The 15387-nt window shown below is 45.2% G+C and overlaps 2 protein-coding genes across 5 annotated transcripts in view; one reads left to right on the plus strand and one right to left on the minus strand.

Annotated features, from left to right (window-relative positions):
• The window catches only part of PPIP5K1 (diphosphoinositol pentakisphosphate kinase 1), a 216118-nt gene that overhangs the window by 168652 nt on the left and 32079 nt on the right, over positions 1 to 15387 (plus strand). The gene's annotated exons all lie outside the window — the stretch shown is intronic.
• MAP1A (microtubule associated protein 1A) overlaps positions 1 to 15387 on the minus strand; it is a 113874-nt gene that overhangs the window by 3317 nt on the left and 95170 nt on the right. For all 3 annotated transcript variants that reach the window (XM_038418595.2, XM_038418598.2, XM_038418597.2), the window contains 2 exons: positions 5165 to 14162; positions 1002 to 1234 (listed from right to left, as the gene is read on the minus strand). In XM_038418595.2, the coding sequence (XP_038274523.1) occupies positions 1002 to 1234; positions 5165 to 14162 (9231 nt within the window). The remainder of the gene's footprint in view (positions 1 to 1001; positions 1235 to 5164; positions 14163 to 15387) is intronic.

The following is a 15387-nucleotide window of genomic DNA, read 5'->3' on the forward strand; positions in this document are numbered from 1 at the left end:
GCCTGCTCATTTTTCCATCCACCTGTTACATATTGTCTTTTAAACTAGAACGACCTCTGTGCAGCATCCAGCACCAGGGGGTCCCGGCCTGTTGCGGCACGGGCACTACCACCATATAAATAATACTAAGACGAAGAAGAACAGAAAGGTAAATGAGGGAGGGGGAGAGGCTGTGCTGGAGAATGAGTTGGTCAACAGCAGCAAAAGTAGCAGCAACTCTGTGTTCACAAGGGCTCCAGTAATGGCCGTGGAATGACCAGAAAATGCCACACAGCCTGTGTGTCACCTTACCCAGGTGCGGAACATGTCAGCTCCAGAGCCCTGGTGTTTGAGGATGCGGTATCTAGCAGAGCAATTTGGACAAATGCACACTCTGCTCTAGTCCTGCCTGCAGGAACAGGCACCACCCAGGCTCTCACTGAAACCTTGTAGGCAGAGGTGGGTAATATAAGGAATATTTGTTGATGGTTTAAGGAGCTAATAGGAAGTTATTATCAGAACAGGTTTGGAATTGTGATTGCAACACTGTCCCCACTGCCAGGGTGGGAAGTGGGGTGAGTGACCCTGTCCCTGATACCACGTTAGGGCGCTACTCTGCTGTCTTAGGGTTTACTTTCCAGCTGGTTTCTGCCAGAGGACAATTTCTGTTTCCTCCTGCAGAGGCAGGAGGAATGAGTGATCTTTAAGTGAATGAATCTCAGCATAGGGAAAGAGACTGTATCCCCCCCCTTTTCTCCTCATTCCTACATTGTTCTCCTGTCCCTAGGCTACTGACAAACGGGACCCCAAATGGCAGGGAAGGAAGAGAGGTTGCTAAGATTTGACAGTGACTGGCGCCTAACACTGTACAGTGAGAAAGCCCCAGTCCCATTTGTTTCCCTCTAGTGCTCCATCATGCGAGATTTTTTTCCTCTGTGGATCAGTATTGTAATAGGCACATTCTCACTAGAGTTCCATCATACAGTGAACATCACACATTCCTGGGCATTTAAGTCACTTGCCTGTAAGTTCTCACCCCACTGGGACTTTCCTTCCAGAAGTGCATCCAGTACCACACGGCTGGGCTCCCCATTGGCTGGATCATTGCCACTCACAACATAGTATGAAGCTCGGACCCGCTTGAAGAACTCCAGGTCTGTGTTCTTCCCACTGCAGTGGTTGGGGATGTAGGCCAGGTCCACATAGACAGGTGGTCCAGGGGGCACAGAGAGACTGCTTTTGGGGCTACTGGAAACTTTGGAAAAGAGAAATCAGATGCTAACAAAACCCTGAAGCATCTGGAATGCAGGAAGATTTCCTGAAGCTGCAGAGACTAAGTTAAAGGGAATGAGTTGGCTCCTTCTCTCTGCTACTGAAAGGAAATAATAGTGGATGGTCTGTCCCAGCAGTAGCACAGAAACTAGGTGGGAAAGGGGAAAGGTCTGCAATTCTTTAGTACCGGACTGAGCAGCTTTAGAATCAGGTCCAGAATGGCCTTTGCTGCAGAACGGAACCAAATTCCCCTTTATTAGCTTTGGCAGAGTCATTAGTCCAGTCACTATCTGGCTAAATAGCCCCAGTTTCGGTTTCTTAACCTATCTTGGCTATAGCAATATGTCCTGATTTCCTTTATCTGACAGCCCTCGGGAATCTACAGTAACATCTCTAGGAACTCCTGCCTGGCTCTTAATGATTCCTAGCAGTTCTTTCTGATGGCTGGCTCATGTTCTTCATCAATATTTCTGCTCCTTCAGCATGTTCCTTCATCGTTTCTGCATCCTTCAGTCATTGGGTTAGAGATGTTCCCAAGTGCAGAGGCATAGAGTCATACACACATTTAGACAAGGCCTTAACATGGAGATATGTGAATACATGCCCATACTAGTGTAGACACATAGCCAAATGCACACTGCCAACCAAACAAACACACATTGTAGACATACACAGGCAGTATCATCTATATAGACACTAGAAAATATGTGAGTGCACACAAGTATGTGAATACAGCATGTGCATGCATTTACACACACATCACACCCCAAACATTCTTTTTCTCCATATGTCTCTTAGGCCTTTAACTCTAAAGTTCCCACGGTGTTTGGGCTGATACATGAACTGTTCTGTCAATAAAAAAAAAAAGTCTGAAAGGGAAGAAAGAAATGAAGAGGCACAATAAAAAAAAAAAAAAAGCTCTGCCCCCATTTGCCGTCCCCGCACATAATCCGTACGCCTCATTTTCTTTCCATAGCCAATTCATGGCAGCAGCCAGGCTAAACACCAGCATTAACAAGAGACAAATAGCTCAGGGAATGTACAGTGAGTACAGAATCTGTCCCTTCTAGCCTGCGCATGTGAAGCTGACTGACATCACTCTTAGTGAGGCATTTGATGGCCTGGTGGCTCATTACACTTTCTAGTGGGCAAGTGACAATACCTCCAAAGCCACCTAATGACATAATCTTCTCCCCTCCCCTTTGTTTGCCTGACCTCCCTCCCCTCCTACAAGTCTTTCCTCCTCCCCATCACGTTTCTCTCTTGCTCTCCTTGTCTAACCTCTTCATTTGCCCCAGTGATTCCAGCCCACTTTACCTCCTGATCCCCTCCCCCCCCCCCCACACACACACACACCTCCCTCCCGTACTCTCCTCCTTAACTCTCCTCTGGCTCTTTCCCCTCACAATACAAATATGCTTTAGTCTCTCCCAACTTGAAAAACAAAAATCTCAATCCTGACCCAAACGGTCTCGCCAGTTGCCACCCTATCTCCCTCCCCCTGCCTTCAGCTCATTGAACCGCTGACTGCCAGATGCTGGGACTGGACGACAGGGAGGGATCACTCAATAAATTGCCCTGTTCTGTTTATTCTCACTGAAGCATCTGGCATTGGCCACTGTTGGAAGACAAGCTACGGGGCTAGATGGACCATTGGGCTGACCCAATATGGCTGTTTTTGTGTTCTTACGAATGTACTGGTTACAGTGCCTCCCCTCCAATTCCAGCTCAGATGTGCTCCAATCCAGTTTCCACTCCCTGCACACCACTAAAACACTTTTGGCAAAGTCTCTAATGCTCTCTGCCCACTCACAGCTCAGAACCAGTGCTCTAGCCTCACCCACCTTCACCTGTCAGCTGCCGTCAACACCATAATCAGGCTCTTCTTGACAGCTTGTCCTCCCTTGGCTTCTGTGACTCTGTCCTATCCTTGCTCTTTTGCCGTGTCCTTCAGAGGATCCTCCTCAGCCCCCTTTCCCATTTTCCGTTGGTGTTCCACAGGGCTCTGTGCTTGGCGACCTTCCTTTCTCCCTCTAAGCCTTATCTCTGGATAAGCTCATCTGCACATACAACTTCAACTCCTATTCCTATGTGGATGACTCCCAGAGCTACCTCTACTCCTGAACTGTCTCTAATTGGCCAATCTAAAAATCTCAGCCTGTCACCTGACATCTCTTGGGGATGTCTAGCTATCAGTTCAAGCGCAACATGGCTAAAACAGAGCTCCCAATCTTCCAACCCAAACCCTTCCTGCTACCTCCTATCTCGATCACTGAGGCCACCACCACTATCCTGCCTGTCATGCAGGTTCATAACCTGGGCATCATCTTTGGATGTCATTGCTCTAGGACCTCACATTCAGGCTAGGTCTCAATTTTGCGGATTCTTTCTAACAGTGCTGAGATACAGCCTTATCTGTTCACACAGCTAACAACTGTCATCCAGGCTCTTATCTTCTGTCGTGATTACTGCGCCCTCCCTCTAGCTGGCGATGATTAAATAACTCTCGTTCCACTCAAAGCCATGCCACTGCAGAAACCTCGTCCTTAGTCTGTCACTTTGCCCATGTCACCCCTCTCTTTGGATTCCTTCCATTGGCTCCCCTTCTCTAGTGCATCAAACATAAGTTACTTATCTTCACGTTCAAGGCCCTTGATGGCCTAGCCCCGCCCTACCTAGCAGCGCTTATTCACTAGCAAGATATAACTCCTGCCTCCAATAGGCCCAGGATGCCAGCTGCCATCACCAATTTGTTAAATTTTCAAACATCTTTATGCTTCCTCCCTTGTTGCCCCTCATGCTTGGGAGGCACTAGCCATAAACCTGCCCCATGAGCCACCTTCAAATGCCCCCTCAAAACTCTCCCGTGCCAGAATTTCTACAAAAATCTTGACAATGGTTTGTCCGCTGATGTACTGAGACCACTGCTCATCATGATGACCAATAACGTTTGTTTCCTTGTGCCCCCCCACATCTGTTTGTATCCAGCTGATGTTGCTTGTTTTATACTTAAATTGTAAACACTTTGGAGCAGGGACCATCTACATGTTCTGTGTTTGTACAGCGCCTAGCATGCTGGGATCCTGATGCATGAAAGGGGCTTCTGGGCACTACCCTCATACAACTAATAACAGTTGGCCTCCATGATGGCACTCTTAGAGTACTCAAGGGCTGCATGGACCATGGGGATTCAATTTCCCTCTCAACTGCTTAAACTGGTTCCTCCAGTAGGACTGAGACATAGTGGCAGGGAGTAGTTTGTGGGGGAATCTCGCCTCTACACTGCATCTCTTCTGGGGATGCAGAGAGGATTTCAGTCTCCAAGACTGTCAATCAATCTGGCATCTTCCACTGTGGGAGGAGATGCCAGGATGACCAAGGTTCTATACTACTCACCCCCCCAGTAATTTCGGGAATTAATTGTGGAGGATACTCCTATCTAGTCTCTGCTCATAGTTACAGAGGGAAGGCAACATCTCTGCACCCAAATGCACTCCTAGTGTCATGATCAGTTCAACCCTGGAGAATGCAGTAACAGCCACCATAGCTAGGTGTCTTATCCCACTGTTAATACTGTAGTAAGGTAGGTTCTGCTTATCCCTCTGAGACCAGAGAATTCCAACTACTAATCACCCTGTGGGGAACATACTCCCTGTGTGTATAATAGAATCTAAACACAAAGGATTTAAATTACCAGCTGTTTGGCTTCACTGCTACTGACATTCCCTGCATTTTTTTTTTTAAATCATTGCCTATCACAATCCCTCAGCACTTGCAAACTCACTCTGACTTGCTAAGAAGTGCTCATTAACTGCCACTCAGTGCTCTGAATGGTGAAGCAAATGCTTACATTTTAGTGCTTTGCTTATTGTTTAAGCAAAAGAGAATTCTCATTTGGGGAGGGATTTCTTACCAGGGTTTGTTTTGATGCCATTAACAAGGGTCTTGCCCGGGTTGCTGTGATTGCTCCGGGATAACTCATCCTTCTCTTCCATGTGAGAGGGCTGCACTAATTGGGTACGTGGTTTTGACTGCTTCTCTCCTCCGTCTCGCTCTTTTTTTGCAGTGGAAGATTTTGGAGACCTGTCTAATGGCTGTTTCACAGGTGTGGGAGACCGCTTCCCTTTGACATCTAGTTTCCGGGCAGGTGATGATGATTTGGGTTTACTCAAAGGCTTCCTCACTCCTTTGCTCTTTTCTTTCAGATCCTTTTTGGATATTTTATCAGTTCTGCTCACATTTTGCTCATTTACCAGCATTTCAGGGTCCACCATGCATACATCTGGATGAGGGGGATGAGGATGGGGATCTATCATTGGAACAGGTTGTGGATCATGGCTAGACCTTGTGCTGCCATGATGCGAAGTGCCCACAGCTTTGTCTACTGGGAGGAAATCTGCATCTTCATCTGAGTCCATGGCAGCATCGGCTGTGATGGATGGACATTCCTCTGTCTCTGGAGGGACATCAGAGTCAGACTGGGAGGTTCCAGAGTCACTCACTGATGTGGGAGGGGTTTCCTCTACCATCGTGGCTTGTACATGGCTACCAGTAGTGTGGTGTGGCCTCCCCTTCACTGAAGGATGTCCTTCATCCTGTGAGAGGTCACTGTCATCAGAGAGGTCATGAGGACTTGGGTTGATGAATGATGGAGACAGCTCACCCTTCCTCTGTTTATATTCACAGGAAGAGAACTTCTGCTTGTTGTCAGAGCTGGCTCCTAAACACGGCTCTACCTCATGGGAAGCATCTCCGTGTTCCTCAGTTCTTCCTCCCCTTTGTGCCTCTGGAAAAAAGGGCTGGTAGGTATGCTCAGGGGACATCAGTGAAGAAGGCCGGCTCTGCTTAGCCGTATCCTCTTCCCCCAAGGATGGTGACACAGTCCAGTCAGAATCAGGAAATGCTTTCTCATCTTTCACCTCTGCTGCACTCTGCACACTTTGGAAAGCTTGCGGACTTGTGCTCACTTCTGTTGGGCCATTGGTTGTGGCTGCTGTTTCTTGCTGATGAGGAGGAAATGATGTCAGTACATCAGGAAGTGAGGTCACTGCCATAAGCATTTCAGTGACAGATGAGTGTTCTTCTGGGCTGGCTGCACAACTTTGCTTTTGTTTTTCTGTGGACAGTGATGATGTCCGTGTACTTCGGCACACAATTCTGCATGGCAGCGTGTTATCCACATCACATGTGGATGCAGAACCACGGTCCTCAGCAGACACAAACCCTTCCGTTTCAGCTGGATATGTTTTGACAGAATCAGCCGGAATCAATGGAGACACATCCCACAGGCTCCTGGTGTCTGGCTCTCCTCCTGCATATGTAGAAAGCATGTGGGAGTAGAAGCTTTCTGCTGTAACATGTATCACAGGGGTGGTGGCTTCAGGAGATGCATCCTCTGAGAGTCTGGGAGAGTCATCTTTTGCCTGCTGTTGGGATGCAACTTCTCTTTCCACAGCCCCAGAGAACAACTTGTCTTCTTTATATGGGCTCAGTGGTGAAAAGCTAAGGGAAGATGAATCTATACTGGTATCTTTTTTAGAAACCTCCAGGTACTCATCTTTCTTCCCCTCGTCTGAGGGCAAAGCATCAGGAAATTTTAAAATAAGAGATTTGTCCCCTAAGTGGTATGTCTCATGTCCAAACACAATGGATGGGTCATGTTTTTCTAGAGAGGAAAACTCAAACCCAGATGAAGAGAAATCCATTTCTTTACTTTGCAGTGCCAGACCCTTTTGATGTTCCTCTTTCACATATTTAGCAGTAGACTTTAAGCAAATATGTTTGTCTTTGTCATAGCCCTCAGAAGCAGTCTCTGCATGGTGATAATCTGTTAGTAGAAAGTGTGCTTCCTTTGGGGACTTTTCAGGATCTGTTCCCTGTTGCAAAGAAATTTGGCTTGAATAGGACATTTCTGATGCCCAAACATCTCTGCATGTATCTGTCAGGGTACTGTAGCCAGCAGTACCTGCCTCCCTAACTGTTGCTGATTCAGTTTTCTCAACTCCAAGTTCCTCTTTCTGCATTGGATCACAAGGGGAGGAGGCAACTGATGTTGACAAATGAGACTCTTGGTGCTTGTCCTGGTGAAGCAGCTCTGATACCTGGGCCATCTCCATTACTGAAATGTCTGCATACACTTCCTGCTCACTGACTTTTTCTGGTGCTTGGGGAGGGCTGGGCAATTTGGACTCCTTTTCAGATTTCTCCTTGGCACCTTTTTCTAACTCTGAGTCACTGGTGCTCTCTTCTCCTCGTCCTGCTTTCTCGTAGTATAAGTCTTTGGGCTGAGGCTTCATTGGTGACAGAGATCTCTGCTCCTGGCTGACTGAAATTATGTTTTCATCTGGATGAGCATCTTCAATGTAGGGAGCTCTTTTTTCTTGATAAAATGCATCTATGGTGTGTTTAGGAGGAGTGCACTCACTGCTTCCAGGAGAGGAAGGAGGCAGGGTCAAATATGGTTCTTTTGGTGTGGCAGTTGATGAGCTCAGCCCATTCTGTCCTTCCTGCATTTCCTTGAATCTCAAGTCACTGGGCATCCCATGCTTATCTGATTCTGTCAGAGATGAATATCTTTCATGGCTGTCTGTGTATGCAAAGGAAGAATTCACTTTATCTTTGGGGGAAGTTGGGGATGACAGCTCCTTTTCAGCAGAGGTGTAGAGGCAAGACTCTTCTTCTTTTGCAGAGATGTGATAAAGTAGCTGTTTCTGAGAGACAGATACTTTCTCTGTCTTGGAGGCCACAAATATAGGCTCCAGCTTTTCCTTATCGGGGTGACCTAAGTTGTCCACATCCTTCAGGATACGGCTCGGAAGCCCAACTCCAGACATAACTACCTGCTCATAGATGTCAGCATACTGGAAAGTCCTCTCATCAGGGTAGGGTGTTGGTTCCCTTTCTTCCTGCTTTAGCTGTTTAGCATGGTCATCTCCTCTGAATTCAGAAACCTCTTTCTCAGAAGGACTGGAAGAGCTCCGAGTGCAAGACTCTGTATGATATTCCACTTGGCTGAAAGAACCCATGTCCTCAGAATGGCCTATAATGTTACTGCTTCTTTTGGGATGATATGGTCTTGAAAAAGAGTGCATGCTGTCCTCTGATGCTGCATCACTGTCTTTTGGGGAAGCTGCTACATATTCATATTCTGCTGGGCTTGTAGAGTACAGAAGAGCAACTGCTGTTGCACTCTGCTCTTTGCTTCCTCTAGGGTCATCATGAGCCTCAGTGGTTTTGCTTTCAGCATTCTGCTCTATATCTAGTAGGTATTTAGAGTCTGATGTTTCTTGGTTCAAAGCATAGTCATCTGGTATCTCCACTCTGGCCCCCTGCAGAACTTCAGCTTGCAAAGCTGGTTTGCTTTGGTTTGTCATGAAATGTTTTTCTAGTTCTTGTGTACTTGTGTCCGCCTCCTTTTCTAGAGCACTAGATGATGCAGGCAGAGGAGATACTGTCAGTGCTCGGTCTAATGATTTAGCATATAGATCCAAGACTGCTTTCTCCTCGTGATCCAAGTAGGAGTAATCTTGTTTAGATGGGAACAATGATTCTTCCCTTCCTTTTGCTGCACTTGATGGTTTGACCTGTTTTTCTTCTATACAGACATGCTGAGAAGATGGGGTTGCTCTAACTACTTCTGATTTTTCGGAAGAGGTGATCCCAGGAGGGGCTATTCCCATTTTATTTGGTTCCAGTGACAATCCTTTGTCCTCCCGCAGTGCAAATTCTTGTTCTTCTGCTGAATCCACTTTGAAATGTCCAGCTTCTGTTTCTTGAGGCACAGGCTTGTCTTCACCATGACAGAGGTAATCTTCTTTCTTAGGAAGTTGGCCTGCCTGCCTGGGGGCATCTTCTTCCTGGAAATATCCATATTCAGAGTCTGAAGTTTTCTTCTCTACTGTTTCCAAGGCATAATCTTCATATGCCATAGAATATATAATCTTTTCCTCTTCTGTTATGGTAAGAGAAGATTTTTTTTCATATTCCTGAACCTCATCCAAAAAAGTGCTCTCTCTTTCCTTATCATACTTCTGTTGGCTTTCCTTACTTGTTCTCTCTTCCACCTCCTCTGGAAACGACACTTTCTTCTCATAATTTAGATTTTTCATATAAATATCTTCCATTTCCGGAGATTTTTCTTCTTTAGTTTGTGTCTCGTCCATGAAATCACAAGATTTGACATCTTCAGAGCAAACGCTTGAGGACTCTTTATCCTGAACTCGTCTGGATTCTGTTAAGCGTAAGAACTCGGCATCTGGAAAAGTTTCCTGAGAGCACATTTCTAAAGCCTCTTCTCTGACCAGGCTCATTTTGGTTAAAGAAAACAATCTGGTATCTTCTGGAGATATTTCTGCAGAAGAAATTTCTGTGGGTAGTGTATCTTTAATTGGGCTGTGTTCTGGGCAAAGAGGGGATTTGGGTTTTTCTTTAATGATATCTTTGGCAGAAGTTTCCAGTGATTTTTCACTTGTAGCTGGGCTCTGCTGCATGAAATGCATGGGTATGACAGCTTTTGGGGAGAATTCATTAGTGGATGTGGCTAGAAATGTTTCTTTAGCAGGGCTCTTTTCTGTAAAAGTAAGAGACTTAGTGTCTTCTGGAGAAGTTCCTTTAATGAAAAAGTCTGGAGATGTTTCCTTACCAGGACTCTCTTCAGTGAGAGAAATAGATTTGGTGTCTTCTGGAGAAATGTCTTTAATGGAAATGTGGGTAGATTTTTCTTTTTCTAAGCTATGTCCTGTGAAATATAGTGGTTTCCCTTCTTCTGGAGAAGCTTCTCTAATGGAAATATCTGAAGATTTTTCTTTACAAAGACTTTCTTCTCCAAAAGAAAATGATGTGGAATCATCTGGAGATATTTCTTTAATAGAAATTTGTGAAGATTTATCACTTTCAAGTTGGCTTTGTTCTGGAACCTCAGCATTTTTGGGAGATATTTCTTTGGTAGAAACTGGCTCTTTAGCTGTGTATTTTGCAAATTCTAGTGAAACGTCTTGACTCATTTCAGTTTCTTTAAACTCCGCCTCCTTTTCTGGTTTTGAAATGTCTGTGCTAGGAATGTACAGATTGGAATCATCCTTTTCACTAATTTCAATGGTTTCCTGTTTGTGATAAGAAATGTGTGACAGCTGTTCCTTTCCAATGGGCAGTTCCTGCTTTTCCTTACTGGGAAACATGGACTCCATAGGCAGTAGCACTTTGCTAGCTAAGTCAGGCTTCTCCTGTATAACAGAATGCAATTTGTTTTCAGGGATATCGTTAGCTGCAGGTGCCTCAGCTTTTTTAAGTGGTTCAAATTCACTCTCAGCTCCTTTTTCTACACCAGAAGTTTGTCCTTCACCTTTCTTTACAGAATTATCTCTGGCTTTTTCAAATAACTCCGATTCCACAGTTTCCAATTTCTCCTCCATAGGGGACTGATGGAAAGGTGTGTGTCCAGCACTGGTGGGGCCAGACTGTGTTGGAGATGCCATCTTGACTGTGCTATCATCAGGACTTATGCATCGTTCCTCAGCTTCTCCAGAACTGGAGTCTACCTGGGAAAGTTGTGTTTCCCCTGTGGATAATAGCAACATGGACGCTTCTGTGTGGGATTCAATTAAAACATCAGCCAGGTGCCCTTGTTGAGTAAACAGCTGGGCACCATAATGCCCTCTGAGTTTCTCAGGCATCTCAATATTTGGAGTCTCATCTTCTTCGTCCTCTTCTGCCTCTTCTTTCAGGCCCTTCTTATGAGCTTGGAATTTTCTCTCTCCTTCTGCTAATGCCTGGAAGTCTTCAGAAGGCGGAGATTTAAAGCATTTGTCCTCCTCTAAAGAGGATGTTGGAGAGATTGTGCCAGCAGAGGGAACATAGTCTAGGCCTTGGGTGGCTTCTGTCCGAGAGGAAGGTATGCTGTTTACTGTGTCCAGAAGTAACGAGCTTTTGCCAGTCTCTTCTGTTTGTGGAGCTGTTATGGATGCAACAGACTGATCTTCTGCTACTGAAGTGGCAAAAGAGGAAAGCTTGTCACATTCTGTAACAGACGTGGCAGAGGACACATGCTCCTCTTCAGCCAGTGGGGCTGCCACAATACTTGTAGGATACACAAGGATTTCAGATTCTTGGCTGATGTAGCCCTTGGCAGCAATATCAGTAGTGGAGGTGGCTTGGATACCATGTACTGCTTCAAAAGAGCCTGGGTGATCAGGCACAGAAATATCATATGCACTAACATCATACTTCAAGTGTGGGATCCTCTCTTCCTGTTCGTCATGTATTTCCTCATCAGAAATGGTCTGTTCAGTTTCTGAGTAGCCAGGGATGGTTTCATCCTGGATGTATGAAATGTGTTCTGCTGAGGCTCCTGGAGGGACAGGTGCACTTCTCAGGTAGGACTCCTCCTTAGTTACCTCCTTTTCAGGTAAATTGCTTTTCTCACCCATTTCCTCACTGAACTCTCTTTCCTTTTCTTTAGCAGTGAATTTTATGCCTTTCTCCTCATCGTGGTGTAGATGATAGAATTCTTTAGTCTTCATCTCCTTTTCCTCTGTGTATTGTTCTTCTGTTTCTTCCAGTTCTGCCTTTTCTATCACATCTTCTCTCTTTTCCTTTTCACTTTCCTCACCTGTATCCATCCCCTCAATGTACTTTTCATAAGTCTTCATTTCTCCTTCCCTTTGCTTTCTGTCCAAAGATATTTTCTGCTCTTCTTCCTTCTCTTTGAGTGCTGGGGTCTGAGCTTCTCTTGCTGCTGTTTCTGTGTGTGTTGGTACTTGCCCTCTCTCACCTTTATGAACCTCTGATAGTAGCTTGGCTTCCTCCTTTCTTTCAACTTTTTCTGCAAACTCTCCCATCTCAAGAGGTTCCTCCAGGGCCGCTCCTTCATCCTCAATTTTTTCAGCCTCTCCTGCTCTCACCTCTAGCTGATGGACTGGCTTTTCCTCACATGGCAACTCTCCTTCCCTATCAATAGTGATGATTCCCTCATCTGGGGAATCTAGAGGAGTCACCTTTATCAAGATGTTGTCTTCCAAAATTAGAGCTTCATCAAGGTGACTCTGAGCAGTCATATCAGGGACCCTCTTTCCTTCAGTTTCAGGTCCTCTCATGACTGCATCACTCACTTCAATATCAGTTATTTCCTGAGCCACCTGCAGCTCCACCTTCTCTTCATGATTCAGATCCTCAAAGTCCTTCGTCAGGTCCTCTGGTGAAGACAGGACTAATCTCCGCTCAGCCATGTCAGCCATTCCTGGCTCTTGCTGTACAGGTCTCTTCTGCAGTGGTGACATCTTCTGTTCCAAAGGTGCTTCCTTTTCAGCTTTGACTCGAGTTTTTTCAGTTTTGATTCTACCTGGAACTTTTGCCTTATATAATGTTTTCCTGACTTCTGGGGTAAATGGTTTTAAGTCTGGTTTAGAAATTTTTTTCAGCTCTGGTTTGGCTTCTTTCTTTGAATCTTTTTTTTCTTCTTTCTTTCCATCATCTTTTTTAAAGTCCTTTCTCTCTTTCTTAATCTCTTTCTTTTCTTTGTCCTTCTTCTCATCCAGTTTAGACACTTTCTCTTTGAGGTGCTTCTTGCCAATCTTGTCTTTGGTTAGTTTCCTTCTCTCAGCTTTAAGGGCATCACTTGATTCTGTCTTTATCTTTTCAGGTTTAGCATATTTCTCAGGAATTTTCTCAGTGTGTTCTTTCACTTTTTTCTCAGTTCTGGCCTCCTTTACTACCTCTGGTTTTATCTCCTTAGCCCCATCCTCATTTGCCTCTTCTTTTCTGGCCTGCTTTGTTGCAGCTGGCCTGGGGGAAGATTTCAGACTCTCTTTGCTGTCAGTTCTCTGTTTAATCTTGGTCTGCTTCAGAGAAGGTGTAGGCAGGCCAGAAGATATATCCTTCTGAGTAGCTACTGGGTACCTCAGAAAATCCAGATGCTTGAGCTTCTCAAGACCTTCCAATATTTTATTTTGTGGAGCATTTCCAGGAAACAAAACTCTTATTATTTTTTCTGTTGGGCTTGCTGGCAGCCAAACCACCAGGGCTGTGATGGAGGTCAGATAAGGGACAGAAATCTCACCTTCTTTCCCATTTGCTAGAATGATGCCAGTCTTTGCTTTGCTATTACCAGCCCATTTCTGCATTAGAAACTGCATCTCCTTACTTTCCTTGACAGGATTCAGGATGTACATGTCCAACTTACCAACCCCCATCTTGTGGAACAGAGTAATGGGGTCGATGGTGTTACTCACCACCCTGTAGAGGGGCTCTGATTTAATGCCGAGTTTATTCAGGTACTGCAATGTCAGGCAAGCCTCTTCAATGCTTCTCTTTACTTTCATGGATGATTCAGGCATCTTAAGCTTTTCAGGAACATTAAAAAAAACAACCCCAAGTTCTGGAGAGATGAGATTCTTCATCCAATCACTGTAGTTGGTGGAGCCCTGAGATTGCTCCTCATCCTGCTCAGAAATCTTCCTCTGCAGAAGCCCATTAATGCCAGGTAGGTTGTCTGCCCCAATGTGGGTCAGGAGAATGGAGTCAATTCTGTCCAGATGCCTGACCAGCTTCCAAAAGCAGGATTTCCTCTCAGAGCCACCATCCACTAGGATGTTAAATCCATTGACAGCAAACAGAGCAGAGTCCCCTCTCCCTCCGGGGAATATGTAGCAGCAGGGCTTAGACAGTTTCAGAAAGCCTCCAGAAGTGGGAGGTTCCAGAAGATCAAATGGAGTTGGTACATCTACAGTCTCAGAGACATACTCTGCAAACTCAGAGACCCCATCCATCTCAGGTAGGACTGGGTCAGGGTTCAGTTTCAGATTAATAAGCTGCTGGAACTGGGGATGTCCAAGGTTGCTCCAGTCTCCCTCTCCCAAACAGGACACAGTGAGGGAAGCCTTGTTATCTGGATCAGTATTGCTGAGAAGCTGGGCAACCTATTGAAACAGACAAGAACAATCACAGTCAGACACAGAAGTGAGACATTGCAACATATAATTTTTTTAAAGCAACGATTAATGTGGAACCATTAAGGACTTCGCTGACGTATTGCAAAAGAGGACATGTCAGAGGGCAATGCCGAGCTGCATCACTCTTTCAGACAGGCACAATGCTTCTAGCAGGCCCCTGAGAATGCAGCTGTTGGGCCAACTTTGGCCAATATGAGGTATTGGCCAGAGCCTTGGCCTTGCTCTCTCTTTCAAAGCCTAATGCTACTGAGTGGGGGCCTAGTCAGGATGAGGTCTTTTGCTTCCTTAATGCCAGGACTGCAAGAGCAGAGACACAAAGGGAGGGGTCTCCTTGTCCTCTTCCCCCCCTGCCAACAAGGGCACAATCTGCCCCTAATCATGGTGTGTAAAAGCAACTGTTTCCTATTGGTTTGGGAATCCTCTCCGTCAGCCCCACTCTTTTTCCAAAGCACACTCTCGTGGTTTCCTACCAACTCTCACTGGCTGGCCATTATCCCATCATCTTCTTTGAGTAATTTCCCAGTTTCCTAGTTATTGAAACTTTAGTTCCTTGTTGCTGGGATTTTCTTTTCTACTCAGATTCATTGTCTCTCCTGACCCAGATTTTAAAAGGCTGGGACATCATTGCTAATTTGGAAGTGTTGCAATCTATCATCTGATTAAAAATATAGAGGCAAGAGTTAATATCTGTTTCAGGAGTCCTTAGAACTATGCAGATATGCAAATACATTGACTAAAGCCATATTAAAAATTAAACAGCTTACATTTTATGAATTTTAGAGTTAGTGATAATATTTTGCATAGGATGCTTTTGCCTAAAGAGACCCTACTCAGCTGATGTCTTGACAATCTGACCCCATGAAGGAGTGGAAGCAAATAGTAAAGTTGAGAAAACCCAGAGAATATATTGAGAAAAATAAGCTCTGAAATCCAGATTTCCAGGCCTATACATGCAGTTATGGTGATTGTGTCCAGACGGTTAATCTACCCTCCTAGCCAGTTAGCTGAATGTCTCATTACCACAACTACCACAAATGCTCATTTAAATCATGTGCATACAATTTTGAAAATGTGGGCCCTAGTGCTTAGTGAATACTGCAACCAGATCAGAAACATCTGGAGCAGGGCTTGAAACTGTCAAAGCGACAAAATAGTGTATCTGAGCGGTAATGAGAATAAATAATAATACAGC

Source organism: Dermochelys coriacea, chromosome 10, assembly GCF_009764565.3.
Source record: "Dermochelys coriacea isolate rDerCor1 chromosome 10, rDerCor1.pri.v4, whole genome shotgun sequence".
NCBI lineage: Eukaryota > Metazoa > Chordata > Testudines > Dermochelyidae > Dermochelys > Dermochelys coriacea.